General features: G+C 45.8%; 1 protein-coding gene across 5 annotated transcripts in view; it reads left to right on the top strand.

The window, feature by feature from the left end:
* Positions 1-19,923, top strand: part of PRKAG2 (protein kinase AMP-activated non-catalytic subunit gamma 2) — a 324,143-nt gene that overhangs the window by 198,793 nt on the left and 105,427 nt on the right. For all 5 annotated transcript variants that reach the window (XM_025379082.1, XM_025379083.1, XM_025379084.1 and 2 more), the window contains one exon: positions 3,054-3,271. In XM_025379082.1, coding sequence (XP_025234867.1) covers positions 3,054-3,271 — 218 coding nt within the window. The remainder of the gene's footprint in view (positions 1-3,053; positions 3,272-19,923) is intronic.

Raw genomic sequence — 19,923 nt, 5'->3', positions numbered from 1 at the left:
TGCCAAGAACTTAACAATAGTGCATGATTATATTTGATACGCTTTCCTTAATTCACTATGGATTCTGTGGGTTGGAGAGAAATTGAACTTTAGAAATGGATTGTGTTGTTTGGAATTGTCTGAGTGCAGGGTTGGGCTTATGGGACTGAATCAGGCATTGGACAGGTTCAGGCACGTTGGAACACATTAAGTGACCACTTTTCCTGAAGCGGCCTCAAAGCTGGTCTGGCCTGGTCTCTTCTTGTGTTTGATAGGGAGGTATACGTCCTTATCCCCAAGCTGAATTTACTCATTTGTATTTCCTGCCTGGGTCTTGAAGACATTTACATTTGAAATCCCTGCTTTCAGGTGGTGGATTAAAAGGCAAAATTCTGAATAATTGAGGCACTTACTGATGCCCTTGGCAAGCCTCTGAACCCCCATTTCACCACATTCATTCATTCAACAACCATTTACTGGCACCTGCTCCAGGCCAGGCCCTGTGCTGGGTACTGGGAGGCAGCAGGCAATAGTAATTAACAAACACAACATACGGGATGCTGCTTCAACACATTAACCTCCTAACAACCCCACGAACTAATTACATCCTCCTAACATCCTCCTAACAACCCCATGAGCTAAGTACTATTATTTTCTCCATTTGTAGATGGAGACTGTGGGGCTCAGAGAGGCAAAGTAACTTGCCTGTGGTTGCACAGCCAGTGAGCAAGTCCATATTCTTAACCACTATGCATCACTGTTTCTCTGGCAAGATGATTGCCAGGGAGCTTACATTAGCTTTCAAGGATTCACTGGGCTTTAAAGTTCTGCAGCCCTCTGAATCTCCGGCGCTCTGCAGCTGTAAGAAATGTAATGCAATACAAGTGTTTTTTCTAACCCAATAAAACTAGAGAGCTTCTCCCATCCCCCAGGAATGCTGTTTGTCAGCTCTGCACTTGCAGCGTCCACCCTTTTCTGGACTGAAAGGAGAGACTTCTTTGGAGATGAGCTTGGTGCTTTGTGCATTGTAAATCTTTTTGAAACCTACATTGCGAGTGTCTTTCTCTCCAAATATGGCTACTTCTCAGGCCTGGATTTGGCGTTCATTCCTCCAGCACAGGCAAGGAAGGCCTCCTGTAAGGTCATGCTTGTGTTATTTTCTTCTCTCGTACCATCCTGCACGCCTGCTTTTACCTCCTGTATCCCTAGTTCTGCAGCCTTGAGTTCTACCAGCTGAGACCTCACTGTGTGGTTGGATATTGAGACTCTTACCTTTCCACAGTTCTTCCTCTGTCACCAAAGAGAATAGGCATTGTCTCTCCCCACCCACTCCTCTTTCTTCATCCTCTCTAGATGTTAGTTCAGAAAAACAAGAGGAAATGGGGGAAAAAGAACTACAAAACGATCAGGTTAACACCAGCATAGAAAGAGAAATAATTAGCACCAATTAAATTTGGGCTATTACAAATAAAGTGGTGACTAAGTGGAGGTTGGCCTGAACCGAAGCGCAGAGATGCAACCGGGCCACGTTAATTACGAGCAGGGATTGTCATGGAAACCCAAGGTGGGCACATTTATGAACTTGTGTTAATTACATGGAACTAGCTGCACTGCAAAATGGTGCTAAAGGGCAAAAGGGCATGTATTGGAAAGTTGAGGCCACTGGTACAACCTTTAGAAGCTGCTGATGACAATCCTAATTTTAGATGGCTTCCCCCATGGTTGCAAATTCTCAGCTCAGAAGTGGGAAGGCGTAATTCATTAATGTGAGGCCAAGAGTACCCCTCTGTGTTCCCCTGACCACTCCAGTCCCTCTCCAGCAAGCTCCTTGGACTTTCACATGATCCAGCAACAGAAGGGTTAGTGGCGGGTCCAGTGTCCTAGCCATACTGGTTGCTAAACATTTTAATATCATTTACGATCGTTCTCAGCTAATATTTATTAGACAAGAAAAATGAGGTTTGGGCCAGTAGCTCAAGGTTGTACAGCTATAAAATGGCAGCTCTGGGGCTTGAACCCAGGAATTCTTGCATCAGAGGGGTCTTCTTCTTTTCTTCCCCCTCCTCCTCCCCCTCCTCAAGCTCATCCCCCTCCTTCTCCTCTCCTTCCTCCCTCCCCCTCCCCTCCTCCCCCCTCCCTCCTCCCTCCTCCCACCTTCCCCCCCTCCTCCCACCTCTCTCCCTCTCCTCCTCCCATCTCTCCCCCTCCTCCCCTTCCCCTTCCCCCTTCCCTCTCCCTCCCCCTTCTCAGGTACATGGTCCCGTGGCTTCTGCAGCATTGGCTGGCATCTCTGCTGCACACTCTGAACTTTCCCATGTTTTACCTCAATAAATATGGCACCACTGTGTTTGCTCTTGGCACCATGCTGGGGAAGGAAGGAGAGGAGATCAAATGATATTTGACTGAATGGAGGACAATAGCATCTGGAGGGTGTGTGTAAAAATTCACCAGAAAACTCAGGACTGTGTGAGCACCCCCTTCCCAACGAGGGGATGCTGCCCACAACCGAGGGTGGATAGTGAGGCGTTTCTAGACACACTGATTCTAAGAGACTAGAAATCGGTTTTTAAAGCTTTTCCTCAACATTCAGAATAATTTGGCTTCTTGCCATTTGAGGTTTTGGGCACCAGGAATGGTGAGAGCCTTCCTCTGCCATGGCCGGACCTCTGACCGCCCCCGATGTCCCTTCCTGGAGGCCAGACCTCTGACCGTCCCCGACATCCCTTACTGGAGGCCGGACCTCTGACCACCCCCGATGTCCCTTCCTGGAGGCCGGACCTCTGACCGCCCCTGATGTCCCTTCCTGGAGACCAGACCTCTGACCGCCCCTGATGTCCCTTCCTGGAGACCAGACCTCTGACCGCCCTTGGTGTCCCTTCCTGGAGGCCAGACCTCTAACTTCCCCTGATATCCCTTCCTGGAGGCTGGACCTCTAACTGTCCCCAATGTCCCTTACTGGAGGCCAGACCTCTGACCACCCCCGATGTCCCTTCCTGGAGGCTGGGCCTCTGGCTGCCCTTGGTGTCCCTTCCTGGAGGCCAGACCTCTGACCGCCCTTGGTGTTTCTTCTGCAGCCTCCGGCCTCTCCTCCTCTCCGTCAACACCCACCCAAGTGACCAAGCAGCACACATTTCCCCTGGAATCCTATAAGCACGAGCCTGAACGGTTAGAGAATCGCATCTATGCCTCGTCTTCCCCTCCGGACACAGGGCAGAGGTTCTGCCCGTCTTCCTTCCAGAGCCCGACCAGGCCTCCACTGGCATCACCGACACACTATGCTCCCTCCAAAGCCGTAAGTCTGGGCCCTTCTGTGGGTGGGGCTGCCGGGTGGCAGACGGAGGGCAGAGCGGTTATCGCCCCAAGCCACGCGGTCTGTCTGCAGCTGAGGCCAAGGCTGTGTGCTCCAGACGTCTTCAGGATATTGTATCATAAATCACAGGCTGAGGGAGAAATGGTGAGGGCACAATAACAAATGGAAATAAAAAATAGCTGGGTGTGATGGCTCACACCTGTAGTCCCAGTACTTTGGGAGGCCGAGATAGGCAGATCACTTGAAGCCAGGAGTTCGAGACCAGCCTGGCCAGCATGGCAAAACCCTGTCTCTACTGAAACTGCAAAAATTAGCTGGGTGTGGTGGCGTGCACCTGTATCCCAACTACTCGGGACGCTGAGGCACCAGAATTGCTTGAACCTGGGAGGCAGACACTGCAGTGAGCTGAGATGGCGACACCACACTCTAGCCCCTGTGTAATGGAGCAGACTCTGTCTCAAAGAAAAAGAGAGAAAGAAACAAAATGAAAAATGATAACATCTGGGACATGACCTGGAGGTGGTTTTTTCCCCCTCAGCTTCTCAAAAATCATTCATTGAAAGTTTTGTTTGAATTTACCTTGATTGGGATACTTCAGTATTTGTAAAACGTCACAGGAAAAGCAAAAAAAAAAAAAGTAAAACAAACAAGTGTTATTCTAGAGGTTTAAGATTTCGAGTCTGACATCATCAGACTTAGGATGCGCTTTTAGGAAGGGGAGCATTTCACAGAGGAGTGGGATGGAGCAACAGACCCGTGTAGCCTCCTGCACTTCCTGAGACCGAGGCAGCAAATCTCCACAGCTTCACTAAGCACTTAAGCACTGTCCATTTCAACACAATGGGCCCTACCGAGACCCCAGCTGTCACTGCTGGTTTAATTAGCACAGGTACCCAGTGTTATTCCAGTGCCCAGCAACAATGTGAGAGCCACATCCCTGAGTCAACCTGTATGGCTGGAACCACTCCATTCAGTTGCCACATTAGCTTCCTGGAGGATGACATAGTGCCACACACTGGATGGCTTCAAACAATAGAAATTTACTGTCTCACTGGTCCTGGAGGCCAAAAGTCCAAAGTCAAGGTGTTGGCAGGGCTACACTCCCTTCAAAGCCTCTAGGGAGGGTCCTTCCTTGCCTTCTCCAGCTTCAGCTTGTGACAGTGTTACTCCAGTCTCTGTCCTGTTCTCACATCGCCATCTTCCCTTTGTCTTTCTTTGCATCCAAATTTCCTTTTTATAAGAACACAAGGTCGGGCATGGTGGCTCACATCTGTAATCCCAGCACTTTGGAAGGCCAAGGTGGGTGGATCACTTGAGGTCAGGAGTTCGAGACCAGCCTGGCCAGCATGGTGAAACCCTGTCTCTACTAAAAATACAAAAAATTAGCTTGGCGTGGTGGTGGGCACCTGTAATCCCAACTACTTGGGGGGCTGAGGCATGAGAACTGCTGGAACCCGGAGGCAGAGGTTGCAGTGAGCTGAGATTGCACCACTGCACTCCAGCCTGAGTGACAGAGCGAGACACTGTCTCAAAAACAAACAAACAAACAAAACGACACACACACAAGCTACACTGGATGAGCCTGCACCCCTATCATCTTATCCTGATTATATCTGCAAAGACCCTGTTTCCAAAAGCTACCACATTCACAGGTACTGGGACTTAGAACTTCAACGTCTCTTTTTAGGAGACACAGTTCAATCTGTAACAACTGTTATCTTTTAGAAGAAGATGTGTTGCCGTGCTGAGAACATACCATTCCTATTCTTCTTGTTCATTCAGTTATTTTATTAAACGCAGGTGTAGCAAAGTATTGTTTTAGGTGCCAAAGGTTAAACTGCAAGGTATTGTTCCTGCCTTCTAGAGCTTACAATCTGATTGGGAACTGAACAGTACTGGGGCGAAACAGCTCAGTAAAGGGGGAAAGCAGTTTGGCTGGGATAACAAGTGGCACAGTCGGCCCTACAGGAGGGAGAAACGGGAAAACTGCTGGTCGGATAAGGGCGATGACAGCTTCAAGGCATGTCACCAGCTGAGCTGAGCCTGGAGTACTGTCAGGGTTTACATTAAGGGAGAGGGAAGGGAGAACCTTCTAGAAAAGAAAATTAGGCTTTGACTAGAGATCAATGATTAGAATAACCTCATTCAAGAAGAGACAGTGGTTTGACGAGAAAACTACGATTTATTTGAGATCATTTGAAGTGATGGTGACAGATGCAGGGCCCTTCCGCGAGTCCCTGATGTTTCATGGCAGCAGCTTTGTGCTGGGGACAAGCCCAGAGCCTTCCCAGTTGAAAGAAAAGAGAATCCAGGGAGTGCTCTGGGTTTGCCGTCAGCTTCCTCCCTGGGAGTGTAACAGGAAAGTGATGTTCTTAACCCTTTATAACCCAACTGTTTATACCTCACACAACCATGCAGCCCTCAGTCAAGGCCAACAAGTATAGGTCCTTCCAGGCTTGCCACGGTGGTCAGAGAGGGAGTGTCCTGGGGTCAGAGGGGGAGTGAGTGTGCTCAGCTGTGTCCCATACTCAGCGGCTGACCCAGAGCACGTGCCCTGGGCCAAGCACGCGGCTGGCAGCAGGAGTGTGCAGTCGAGTGAGATTTCAACAACAATCCAAATGTCGTGAATGGGTAAACAAATGTGGTGTATACAGATGATGGAAGAGTACCCAACCTTACAAAGGGAGGAAGTTCCGACACAGGCAGTGACAGGGAGGGGCCCTGAGGACCTCGTGCTGAGTGAAATCAGCCGGGCACAAAAGGACACGTACTGCGTAATGCCACTTATGGGAGTCCCTAGAGTCATCCAAACAGAGACAGAAGGTAGAATGGTGGGTGCCAGGGGCTGCGGGGAGGGGAAAAGATGAGTTAGTGTTTTACGGAGACAGAGTTTCAGTTTGGAAAAGTGAAAAAGTTTTGGAAATGAATGGTGGTGATGGCTGCACAACACTATGAATGTATCTACTGCCACTGAACACTTGAAAATAGTTCAAATGGTGGCCAGGCACGGTGGCTCACACCTGTAATCCCAGCACTTCGGGAGGCCGAAGCGGGTGGATCACGAAGTCAGGAGATCGAGACCATCCTGGCTAATACGGTGAAACCCTGTCTCTACTAAAAATACAAAAAATTACTCAGGCATGATGGCAGACACCTGTAATCCCAGCTACCTGGGAGGCTGAGGCAGTAGAATCACTTGAACCTGTGAGGCAGAACTTGCAGTGAGCCGAGATCGCGCCACTGCACCACTGCACTCCAGCCTGGGTGACAGAGCGAGACTCCTCAAAAAAGATAAAAAATAGTTCAAATGGTAACTTTTATGTATATTTACCACCATAAAAGGAATGATCTGGTCAAGAGTCCAATTTTTATGTCATTTGAGCTTCTGAAAATCAGGCTGATGGCCCAAGGCTCCCCACTTAAATTTTGAAAGAATGTGTTTCAAGGAGTGGAAGAGAATGTCCCCTTTGGTTACCTGATGGTAAGCAAGCCCCTCACCCCACTTGTAAGTTTCAGCCCTCAGGCCTGCAAGGGCTGCCTTTGCCTGTACGGTTCACAACCTCTGTGGCCACAGTTTGGCTCAAGCTCTTTCTGCTTTCAGCGTCCTGGCAGCAGGTTAACCTGATTACTCGGCAAAGACTCCGCTTCCAAATGAGGTTGCAGTCACAGGTACCAGCACTTAGAACCTCAACCTCTTTTCAGAGGACACAATTCAACCCAAAACAGTTGTTGTCTTTTGGGAGAAGATGTGTTTGGCATGCAGAGAACATATCATTATGTTCTGGCAGCAGGGTGAGTGGTAGTTTCAAGTTCATAGAAATTTGCTCCTTTATAATTGGATTTTATCGAGTATCTTTAATTTATGTGGTAAGTTCCTTAGGAGCTTGGCTGATTCTGTTAATTTGGCTACCAGGATAATCTCTGTGGAGGAATGTGAGTTACTTAAAGACTTTTGATGGTCTGAAAATATTTAGATATAATTTATCTCTGCCTTTTGTAATAAAAAGATACTTTCTGTAAACATGGACCATGAAGATCATTTTTATAAAATCTGTTCCCATGAATTTCATTCTAAAATAGGGAAAGGAATGGAGAAAATTAGTCTTTAAAAGACAGCACTCTTTTTCTTTTCTTTTTCTCTTTCTTTTTTTTTTTTTTTTTTTTTTTTTTGAGAGAGTCTCCCTCTGTCACCCAGGCTGGAGTATCTTGCCATGATCTCAGCTCACTGCAACCTCTGCCTCCTGGGTTCAAGTGATTCTCCTGCCTCAGCCTCTCAAGTAGCTGGGGCTACAGGCATGTGCCACCACACCCAGCTAATTTTTATATTTTTAGTAGAGACGGAGTTTTGCCATGTTGGCCAGGCTGGTCTCGAACTCTTGACCTCAGGTGAATCTGCCCACCTTGGCCTCCCAAAGTTGCTGGGATTACAGGCGTGAGCCACCACGTCCGGCCAACAGCACTCATTTTATCATGTATTTATTCAGCAAATACCTATTAAGCAACTTATGGGCCTAAAACTGCTAGCATGGGTAACAGGATGACAAATCTGTGAGCCCTGCTGATGGGAAAAGGTCAATGTTGTTTTACTTACCACTTGATTAACAGCTCCGTGCATTATGCATAGGAAGGCGTCAGTGAATAGCTACTAATTGAACAAAGGAAGGAACTTCCGTTTCTTTGGGAAGAACAGACAGGTAATTCATTACAATGGAGTGTGATAGAACCCATTCCGTTACTCTGGGAGGAAACCCCATCCTGTCTTGGTGAGTGGAAGAGCTGATCCCAGAGGAAGTCAAACTTGTTTTCAGCAGGGAAGAGCAATAATCAGCTCTGCATTTCAGGATGATCCCCTAACTGGGTATGGAAATTAGATTGGATGTGGTTAGAACAAGAGCCCAGACGAGATGCAGTGCGAAATAATCTAGGCCTGGGTAGCAGCTGAAGGTAGAAAGAAATGGAATTGTGTCTAAAAGTAGAGGGCTATTGTGGAGGTAAAACGGAAAGGAATTTGGAAGGTAGTGGTTGATTAATTGAAGGGGAAGCAGACGAATCAAGGGTGATTCCAAAGGTTTTGCCATGGGAAAGTGGATGGATGATAGTTCCAGCTGTGGGGGTATGGAACAAAGGAGGAAGAGGAGCAGGGTGTATATGTGAGTGCATATGTGTGGGTGTGTGTGGGCATGCATGCAGGTGTGTGTGCGTGCAGGTGTGGGTGTGTGTGGGCATGCATGCAGGTGTGTGTGCATGCACGTATGTGGGTGTGTGTGGGCATGCATGCAGGTGTGTGTGCGTGCAGGTATGTGGGTGTGTGTGGGCATGCATGCAGGTGTGTGTGCGTGCAGGTGTGGGTGTGTGTGGGCATGCATGCAGGTGTGTGTGCATGCAGGTGTGTGTTCAGATGGTGGTAGTCCAATAAGGTGCCTGCGGCACATTTAAGTGGAGGCGCCCAAAGGGTAAGTGGATATTGAGTCTGAAGCTGGAACTTCAATTTGAAAATCATTCAAATGTAAGTGGCAATTGGTGCTATAATAGTAGGTGAAATAATTCATAGAAATGTATGGTGAAAAGAGAACCAGAAAACATGTGGACATCTAAGGGACAATCGAAAGAAATGGATTCTGACTTCCCTGGAAAGTAGGCAGAAATCCAAGTGAACAGAGCATCACAGGAGCAAAGGGAAAGTGTGTCATCGTGTTTCGCGTACTAAGAGCGGTCAATGACATCAAATGCAGCCAACTCGTTGTGTAACATAAGGACTGAGGTCGTTGTGACTGCGGCAAGGATACTTTCAGTGGCAGGGTTGACAGCAGAAGCCATATAGTGTGGGTTGATGATTAAGGGATAAAGAAGTGGGGATCTCTAGTGTAGATAGCTCAAGTATCCTGATGCGAGGGAGAGGACGGGGGCTGTAGCTAGAAGAATGGAGGTGATGGCATCTTCCTACAAAGAGGAATAGACTCAAACTCCACTGGGGAAAGAGTGAGTGGAGGGAAAAATTAAAGATAGGAGGGAAAAGAAAGTGTCATGCCTGGTCTTACAAAGGGAAGGAGTGCGTTTCCTCATAGGTGGCGGGAGCACATCAAGCACTTGCGATGGAGATGTTTGTCTTGGACCAATGGAAGAGTCATCTTCTATTGGTTTGAAAACTTCTACTGCAAAGGTGTTAGGATAATCAGTGCTTTTCCAGTTTCCTTCCATAGCAGTCACTCCCATGCTCCCTCCCCATCTTTTTCTCCTAGGAATTCACTTTTGATTTATTGGAAGCAGAGCCTAAGCTGGGGTTTCAGGAGCAAGTTTGTTTGTTTATTAAGGGAGTGCTCTCAAAAGGAACCTGTAAGAGGGTGAGAGGAAGAAGAAGCTGAGCAAAGATGTGGTTTCAGATGAGATCCACTCTCAGCCTGATGAGAGGAGAGGAGATTGGTGCTATAAATTGCACCAGAATTTGCCCTACTTTGAGGCAAGACAGCTAGATTTTGTGCCTTCATACAAGACAGCCTTTTGTTATAGGATGTCCCAGGACAAGGGAGATGCACCTCCAGCTGAGATGGCTTCTGTCACCCAAGAACAATCCTGCAAAAAACGTTGTAGGTGTGAGCCATCAGCAGCAGCTTCTGCAACAGCTAGGTGTACCAGAGCCCATTAAAATGAATCCAGGACATCTCCTATAGTCTGGATTCTCCATGCTCTTCTTTTGCCAGCTGATTCATGTATCCAGCAGATTTGAGTACTATCTTAGTCTGTTTAATGTTGCTGTAACAATATACCTAAGGCTAGGTAATTTATAAAGAAAAGAGGTTTAATTGACTCATGATTCTGGGGGCTGGAAAGCTCAAGATGGAGCAGCTGCATCTGATGAAGGCCTCATGCCTCTTCCACTCATGGAAAGCAGAAGGGGAGTAGACATCTGCAAGGAGATCACCTGGCAAGAGAGAGAAACTGAGGAAGACAGGTACTTTTTAACAACCTGCTCTCAAGGGAACTAATCCATTCCTGTGAGAGTGAGAACTCACCCCTGCAGGAGGGTATTAATCTGTTCATGAGGGATTTGCCCCCTTGGCCCAAATACCTCCCCCTAGGCCCCACCTCTCAACACTGCCACATTGGGGTATCAAATTGCAACGTGGGTTTTGATGGGAACAAACCACATCCAAACCATAGCTGGTACTACATCAGGTTTTCTATTGCTGCATAGCAATAACCTCCCCAAAACTTAACCACCATTTACTTAACTCACAAATCTGTGGGTCAGCAATTTGGGTGGGCATTCTTCTGGTCTTGACTGTGCTTATTCATACGACATCTTTGGTCACTTACCAGGTTTCTTGGGGACTGGCTGGACCAGAGTGACCTCAGCAGGAACAGCTAGCTTGTCTCAATTCCACATGGTCTCTCTTCCAGCAGACTAGTCCCAGCTCGTTCAAATGTCCATGACAGGGTTCCAGGAGAGACAGAAGCATATGTAAGGTCCCTTGAGACCTAGGCTCAGAGCAGGCACATGGTAGTTCCTCCTATCCAAGGCAGAATCTGTTTCCTCCTCCCCAGATCTGGGTTGGCCTTGTGATTTGCTTTGGCCAACAAAATGAAGCAGAAGTGGCAGTCACATCACAGAGGGAGTGGATACAGGAAGAAATGGAGGATTGGGCACCTCTATCTCTACCAAGACAATCTGCCTTATCACTTGGTTTCAACAGCTGGGTCTGCAGTTGAACACATGATGTACTAGATAGAATCTGGAGGTTCATTTGGCTATAATTAGATGGTTGACAGCTCTGAGAATAATCTTCCTGTAAAGTAGATTGTTGCAGTTTGCATCCCCTGAGATACAGACTCTAGGAAGAGATTGGTGTGCAGGATGTTTATCAGGAAGTGCTCTCAGGATTGACACCTGTGGGAGAAGGGAAGGCAGAAAGATTGGGTGGAGGGTGAGGTTGTGATGCAGTGTGGTGTCAACAAAGGCATCAGCTAACCCACAGGGAGGGCTAAGCAGGGGCGGCTCATCAGAGTTGTCCCAGGTTGGTGCAAAGAAACTAGACCTTTATACTCTGACACCAGCCAGTCAGTAGATGACAGCTGTCCTGGGCAGGGAGCTGACCTTGGGCAAGGCAACTGTCTTCAGCCAAGGTCATTTCTGGCTAATAGTTGAAGGTTGTCAGTTGGAAGGACTCTCAACAGCTGGGGAAATACCCTTCATTTCTGAAAGGGGATCTGGGTAGTGCTCCATGGAAAATACATGGAATTTTTCTCCCCTTCATTTTTGAATTTATGATACCAAAATCTTGACAGGAGAAAATAAGGGCTGTCCTATTTCTCTTCTTATTATATATTTAATATATAACTAAACTAGAGGGAAGGCTGCAGGATGGTTGGTTAGGACTGAATGAAGAAGTTTCATTAGACCCAGGCAGGGAGGAACTAAGGCCCCTTGCCAACAGCCATCACTAGCTTGCCAGCGATGGGAGAGCATACTATGGAAGTGGATCATTCAGCCCCAATTGAGCCTTCAGATTAGGCAGCCCCAGCCATACCCAACTGAGAGACCTCATGAAAGACCATGAACCAGGACTGTCCAACTGAACTGGTCGTGAATTCCTGAACCATGGAAACCGTAAGAGATACTATATTAGTTTGTTGCCTCCCAGCAGAGGTACTATATGTAGGTTACCTGTGATTTATTCTAGTGAACATCCCAACTCTACAACACCAATATTTGAGCCCCGGCCTCATCCAGGTGAAGACAGGGTTGCCTCTCTAGGGTGGAAAAATTTAAGATGAATCCTAAAGTGGCCATCGTCATGATTAAGGGATGCAGATTTTATCTTGAGAACTCTATCAACCAAGAGAGCGAGATAATACACTACTGGACATCTCCATTTTTCACTCTACGTTTACATCCCTGTGACCAAAATGATGCTAATCCAAGGCCATGCGACCTGTGGATCTGTAGGAGTAGATATTTCATCTGTTAGTTTCACTGCCCAGTGAGTAAAGCGGCAGGATGCACCCCCTCCGTGGCTTGAGCTCCAGGGTTCTGCTGCAACAGGATGTACCCTCTTGCTGAGGAGACTCACAAGGACAGGAATGATCTCAACTGTCTCTGAGTGCTCAGTGCCTAGGACAATGCCAGGCAGATAATAAGCTGTTAGGAAATGACTGCTGAACAAGTGAGTCCGCTCATGGGTGGGAGATGACAGAGGCAGGGTGTTTACCACATTAAAAAGATCCAACATCTTTTCTTTGGAGCTTGGCTACCCTAGGGAACAGAATGAATAAGAATCCCAAGGACCCCAGCCACTGCTCAGAAAAAAAGGGCGGCTTAAACAACGGAAGTTGATGTGTCACAGTTCTGGAGGCTGGAAGTCCAAGATCAAGGTGTTGGCAGGTTCGGTTTCTCCTGAGGCCTCTCTCCTTGGCTTACAGAGGCATCACCGTGCTCTCATGTGGCCGTTTCTCTGTGTGCACTCATCCTTGGTGTCTCCTCCCCTTCTTATAAGGACACAAGTCCTATTGGACTAGGGCCAACCCTATGGCCTCACTTAAACTTAATTACCTCTTTAAAGGCTCTGTCTGCAAATACAGTCACATTGGAGGTTAGGGATCCAGCATATGAATTTTGAGGAAACACATAACACATAAATTCAGTCCATAATAGATAATAAATTATTGTTGTCTCAAGCCACTGAGTTTTGGGTGAATTGTTGCGGATCAGGAGATAACTAATACTTGTTTCATCCAGTATGAGGGGAGGTAGCATAACTCAGTGAATTGAGCCATGGATAATAAACTCAAGAGCTTTGGGTTGTTTTAAAAAATGGACTGTCTTTTGCCATTCAGTCAATCTCCAAGACCCCTAGTTCTCCTATTATGAAAATTTGGGAGAAGATCACTGACCAGTCTTTCAAGGTTGTTATGTGAAATAATTACCTTTTCTTTCAAAGATAGGCACTTTAAAAATCTATAAATATCTCAAATCCCTTGACATAAAGGAACAGTTAAAGATTTTATGTGCACCACTTTGTTCTTATATTCCTGTCTGCCATTTTAAATAGCAAGTGACAACCTCATAAGGTCTTGATGTTAAAGCTATCTGCCCAGAAATGGTAAACTAGCAGCTCCATAGTCTGTGACTCACAACAGATTAGATACTTTAAAAATAGTTTGGAAAAATTTCACATTGGGTCAAGGAGTAGGAGCTACAGAGAGAACTGATTCTCAGTGGGATTGGTTATCACGAGAGCTGGCGCTTAGACAAGTGCTGCCTGTGTGCTGAAGAGACAGGCAGAGAGCGTCTATTCTCCCAGCTGTCAAAAAAATATTATAATTGGCATTCTTCCTATGTTCCTGCACTGTTGGAATCATGACTCAATGAACAGAAAGAAGGCAGAGAGAGAGATACACACGACTGGGAGCGTGGCCCTTTTTTCTGAGCAGTGGCTGGGTTCTTTGGGATTCTTATTCATTCTGTTCTCCAGGGTAGCCAAGCTCCAAAGAAAAGATGTTGGATCATTTTAATGTGGTAAACACCCTGCCTCTGTCATCTCCCACCCATGAGGGGACTCACTTGTTCAGCAGTCATTTCCTAACAGCTTATTATCTGCCTGGCGTTGTCCTAGGCACTGAGCACTCAGAGACAGTTGAGATCATTTCTGTCCTTGAGAGTCTCCCCAGCAAGAAGAGGGTACATCCTGTTGCAGCAGAACCCTGGAGCTAAAACCATTGAGGGGGTGCATCCTGCCGCTTCGCTCACTGGGCAGCGAAACTAACAGATGAAATATCTACTCCTACAGATCCACAGGTCGCATGGCCTTGGATTAGCATCGTTTTGGTCACAGGGATGTAAGCGTAGAGTGAAAAATGGAGATGTCCAGTAGTGTATTATCTCGCTCTCTTGGTTGATAGAGTTCTCAAGATAAAACCTGCATCCCTTAATCATGACGATGGCCACTTTAGGATTCATCTTAAATTTTTCCACCCTAGAGAGGCAACCCTGCCTTCACCTGGATGAGGCTGGGGCTCAAATATTGGTGTTGTAGAGTTGGGATGTTCACTAGAGTGAATCACAGGTAACCTACATATAGCACGTCTGCTGGGAGGCAGAGTGCACCATGATTATCTTTTTCCCTAACTTGGGCTGGCAATGTCGATAAACGACATAGCCTAGGTATGCAGTAGACGTTAAATATGTGTATTTCTTGTTTAAGAAACCATCATGATAAAACTGTCACCAATTTCAAAGCCAGGGGCAGAAGCCAGTTGCAGAGGGTTGCAAAGTGAGTGTGAGATAACAAAGTATGGGTGGAGGATGTGGACAGCTTTATCAAGAAGCTTGGTGTGAAGAGGAGATGTGAGTGAGGGCTTGGCTGGAGGAGGAGGGGGACCCAGGGAGGGCACCTCTTTTAAAAGATGAGAGTGACTCGGCATGTTCCTGTGCTGATGGGAAGTTCCTGAACCTTGGATCCTACTGCACCCGGGCCTCTGTTAAATGGGAATATCGGATTTATCTCACAGGGTTGCTGTGAGGCTCAGATGAGACAATCGTGTAAAGTTACTCCCCCAAAGGCTCAACAGCTAGCAAACGCTAAAGCCAAGATTTGAACCAAGGCAACTGGGCTCCAGAACCCATGTTCTCAGCATGGTTGTCTATCACCTCTGGAGAGGTCCGAGATTCTCAGCTGATCCAAGGTTGACGCAGCATCTTAGCTCATATACCTGATTAGGGGGTTGGCACATGGTGTCTCATGGGCCAAGTCTGGCCCACCACCTGGTTTTGTGATTAAAGTATTACTGGCACACAGCCGCGTGCATTCATTTATGTATCGTCCATGCCATTTTCATGCTGCAACGGCAGAGTGAGTTACTGCAACAGAGACTGTATGGCTCATAAAGCCGAAATATTTCTATCTGGGCTTTTTTCAGAAAGTTTGCCAATCTGTGACTAATCTGTGCCAGGGCTTCTCTTTATACTGCTAGCCGATTGCTTGTTGGAACATCCAATGCAAAGGGGCAGATTGAGTCATCCCCAGAAAGGCAAGGGACAAGCAGTGGTGCTTTGCCTCACTAAAGACGTGGAGTGCATTCCACTGGAGAGGGCAGTGGAATTAGTCATTGGTCTTGCCCTTAATGAGGACCAGAAACCAGACTGGCCACTAAGCTGGCAAAGTGGGCCAGACGTGGTGGCTCACGCCTGTAATCCCAGCAGTCTGGGAGGCCAAGGTGGGCAGATCATTTGAGTTCCAGGAGTACAAGACCAGCCTCAGCATGGCCAAACCCCATCTCTATTAAAAATACAAAAAATTAGCTGGGCTGGTGGTGCACACCTGTAGTCCCAGCTACTTGGGAGGCTGAGGTGGGAGAATTATCTGAGCCTCGAAGGTCGAGGCTGCAGTGAGCCATGATTGTGCCTGGGCGATAGGACTGAGACCCTGTTTGAAAGACAAAAACAACAGCAACAAAAAATGTTGGCAAAGTGGTAAATAATCCAGCAGAGTTAGGACTTGAAGATTATACTCCTCACCCTCAGAGCATTAAAAAATTATACACTCTGCTTTTGGGCTGATTGAGGAGATTTGGAGTAACATAAGGTTAAGGTGGAAGGGTCTTTGTTCTTCCCCTTAACCTCCTTGAGTAAGGAAGGGCTACACATTTGAAGCGGCACAGGCGAACATCATAAACTTGCCCTTGCCTCTCTTGCCATGGTTTCCAGAGGAGTGACTTGTTCAAACTTGTGTCGTTTTTTTTGTTTTGTTTTGTTTTTTAAATTTTAGCAGAGACCAGGGTTTTGCCATGTTGGCCAGGCTGGTCTCGAACTCCTGACCTCAGGTGATCCACCCACCTCAGCCTCCCAAAGATTCCCAAAGTAATCCCAAATCCAAAGGGATTATAGGCATGAGCCACTGTGCCCAGCCCAGATTTGTGTTTTATGTGTATGTTTGTTGGTTTGTTTTTAGAGATAGACTCTCCCTCTGTCACTCATCCTAGAGAACAATCATAGCTCACTGCAGCCTCAAACTCCTGGGCTCAAATTATCCTGAGTAGCCTCTTGAGTAGCTGGGATTACCAGCACACACCACCATGCCCGACTATGGTTTCTTATGTTGTTGAAGAGGTAGGTTCTCCCTATGTTGCCCAGGCTGGTCTTGAACTTCTGGGCTTAAGCCATCCTCCTTCCTTGGCCTCCCAGAGTGCTGGAAGCCACCATGCCCAGCATCAGACTTGCATTTTATGGAATGATTACTCCAGTAACAGGCTAGAGGCTCAAATTTATGGGGAAAAGACTAAACCAGAAAACCAGTAAAGTGCTGCAGTAGCCCAGTGAGAGGTGACAAAAGGCTGAATTAAAGTCACAGGAGTGGAGATTTAGAGGAAAGGATTCATTATAAAAGTACAGCCTGGATATGTGGTGTGTGGGAAGAGGACTCTAGGGGGACTCTCCAATTTCTGGCATGAAAGGAAGGATGACAGTGTCATTAAATTAGAAAAACACTGAAAGGAGTAGAGCTGGGATGAAACTTAAGTTCCATTTGGGGCACATTTTCTTTCATTCCTTTGGGACATCAAATAGAAATGGCACGGATGTGGGTTTAGAAGTCTGGTGTGGAGAAGTCGAGGTTAGAAAAATGATTCTCTTCGTCCATTTTATTTCCCATGCGTTAAATCAACCAAATCAAGACTGAACACTTTCTACCTATATAACTGCCAGTGTGGGGAAGAAAACAAATGTCGTTTAATTCTAATAAGAGACACTTCTTTACCAATAGGGTTGTGTGAAAATGCATTTGGGGGGCTGAACATTAAATGGTGGAAAAATTACTGTACCTATTTATGCATCCTAGACGGGCTTGTCTTGATTTGCATTTAGATGAGAATTCCTTCAGCTCAGAACCCGGACTGTCCCCTGACTCATAAGCACTTAGAAAAGCATTAACTTTGCTGGCGAGGTATCTTTGGTATGACTGTGACACAAAACCTAATACCAGTGTTCCCTTAATGACTCAGGAGAAAGTAGCCATTGAAATGGAAAAGTTTAGAACAAGCTTCCTTTGCCATCTCTCTGAGAAGGAACGCATGCCCTGTTAATAAATGACCGCCCAGCCTCTCTCACCATGCTTGAGTAAACCTGTTTTGAAGGGTTGTGTATTTTTTCCACGCTTTTGGGGGCTTTGTGCTGGACTCTAAAGCATTGTTATTCTGAGTCCTGAGTAAGAATGTCAGCTGCTCATCATGGCATGATTACAGACAGAGGTATATTTTATGTTTTAAAAAATGGAAATTGAAACAGGTGGTGCAATAAAAAGCTTTCCAAGGAACTACACAGATGAAATTCTAATATGATTTCTACAGCTCTGCCCATGATTTCCTCTTCACATGCTGAATCAAAAGCCTTTTGGGAGGCCAAAGGGGTGGATCATAAGAGGTCAGGAGTTCAAGACCAGCCTGTCCAATATGGTGAAACCCCGTCTCTACCAAAAACACAAAAATTAACCAGGTGTGGTGGCGTGCGCCTGTAGTCCCAGCTACTTGGGAGGCTGAGGCAGAAGAATTGCTTGAACCCGGGAGGCGGAGGTTGCAGTGAGCCAAGATTGCACCACTATACTCCAGCCTGGGCGACAGAGCAAGACTCCATCTCAAAAAAAAAAAAGACAGTGAGAAAAGCCCATGGCTAGTTCTTTCACAAATTGGTCAGGCTATTCAATTATGATGGTTTGGTCTGATTAAGCCATTACTTACTTTGCATTTGATTTTTCAAATCACAAACGTCTGGAGAAGTATTTGGTTCTATCTTTTAAAAACAACATTCCTCTAAGATGAAGAAGTTCTGGAGATTGGTTACACCACAGTATGAGCATACTTAATACTACTGACTGTCTACTGGAAAACGGTTAAGATGGCAAATTATGCTAGGTGTATTACACCACAACTCAAACTTTTTCAAAATGACATTCCTCTGATTATAAAAGGAAAAACACAAAAAAGAAAATTAAAACTTCCTGGAATGCCGCCACTTTGAGACAAATGGATAAATTCCAGTGTCACATTTTTGCCCAACTTTTGTTGTTCCTTTATACACAAATAGAGAAATGGACAGATAACAGATGTAGACCCTGCTAGAGACTGTTTAGCAACTTAGCTTTTCACTTAATAGTATAATCAGGTTCCTGTCTTCAATTTACATGGTTTCATTCTTGGAGGAATGTCATTTTTTAAAGTCTTATTTTCATAAAATCTAGTAGGCAACACAGTATAAGTGTTGCTCCATACAATTCAAATTATAAAGCAAACTACTGGGTCTAATACAGTAAACAACAAATGTTACATATAGCCTGGAGAGCATTTATTGTATACCAAAACCATTGGACAGAGATTGGATTGCTATTTGGATAAAAATCGTACATTTCAGTGGAATGGTTCACTATGAATCAGATTCTTTTAAGAAACTAAGTATATAGTACTTCAGTACCAGGCAGGCCATAAAAGTTTCTGAGTCATTTGCCTGCCCAAGACTCAGCTGCCAGTTTGAGAAGCTGGGAGATTGAAAGAAAGGAGATTTTCCTTCTTAAGATCTGTCCACGTTCCTGGACTTGAATCTGCCCTTTCACTTTTATTATGTCTAACAATTAAAGATTAATTTGGGGAATCTCTGAATACCAGTCTATGTGTTCACTACTCAGATCTAATAATACTAGCATTGGGATGTGGTATTAATATGGTTTATTCTTTTCCAGAATGTAGGAATGAATTGTGGAAATAATTTTTTTTGAGACACGGTCTCACTCTGTCACCCAGGCTGGAGTACAGTGGCATGATCATAGCTCACTGTAACCTTGAATTCCCAGCCTCAAGCAGTCCTCCTGCCTCGGCCTCCCAAGTAGCTGAGAATACTGGCATGCACTACCATGCCTGGCAGAGAAATAATTTTTCATGAGCCGAGGGTGATATGTTCGGACACAGCTAGTGGGAAAATACATACTTAATTCATTCAGAATTTTTTCTAGTATAGCCTCCAAGAGGATGTCTATAATAGCACTCCGTGCTGAAATAATCACAGACATTATCTTCAAACTAAAGCCTTTGTCTTAGCTTAAGAATATGTGATCCTTTCTGTTCCCAGGACACATGTCTATAGATGGGACTGTGTTTACAGCTTGCCTGCCTACTTATTCAATCTCACAAATGACCAATTAAAGAAAAATTCTATTTCCCACCAGGCATTAACTGTATATTGCATTTAGTCTACACAATAGTTTCACATGCATCTGTCTGCCCGGTCACCATGTACGAACCTTTGTGTTAAGACATCTGTGTGGTGTGAGAAGAAAAGCTTCAAAGTCAACACAAATACTGATCCATGCCCTTTTATAAGGTGGTAAAAGCACATGCAAAGGGCTTTTAGAACCAGTAGACTCAGAACATCATGAGCATTTACCCTGTTAACCTGACTTAAATGGGAGTGGTATACATGCCATGGATTCCCCTGAACAAAGCAAAGTCAATTTTCTATTTTTCTGAGAAACAGAAGCAGGAGGCAGAAAGAGCAGTAGAACAGGAATCTATGGCCTGGATAAAACAAACACAAATAATTTTTTTTAAGTCTGTGCAAAACAAAATCATAAAGACACAGCTTTTTAAATAATCCACCT

This window comes from Theropithecus gelada, chromosome 3 (assembly GCF_003255815.1).
Source record: "Theropithecus gelada isolate Dixy chromosome 3, Tgel_1.0, whole genome shotgun sequence".
NCBI classification, from domain to species: Eukaryota; Metazoa; Chordata; class Mammalia; order Primates; family Cercopithecidae; genus Theropithecus; species Theropithecus gelada.
This window is presented reverse-complemented; position numbering and strand designations above follow the sequence as displayed.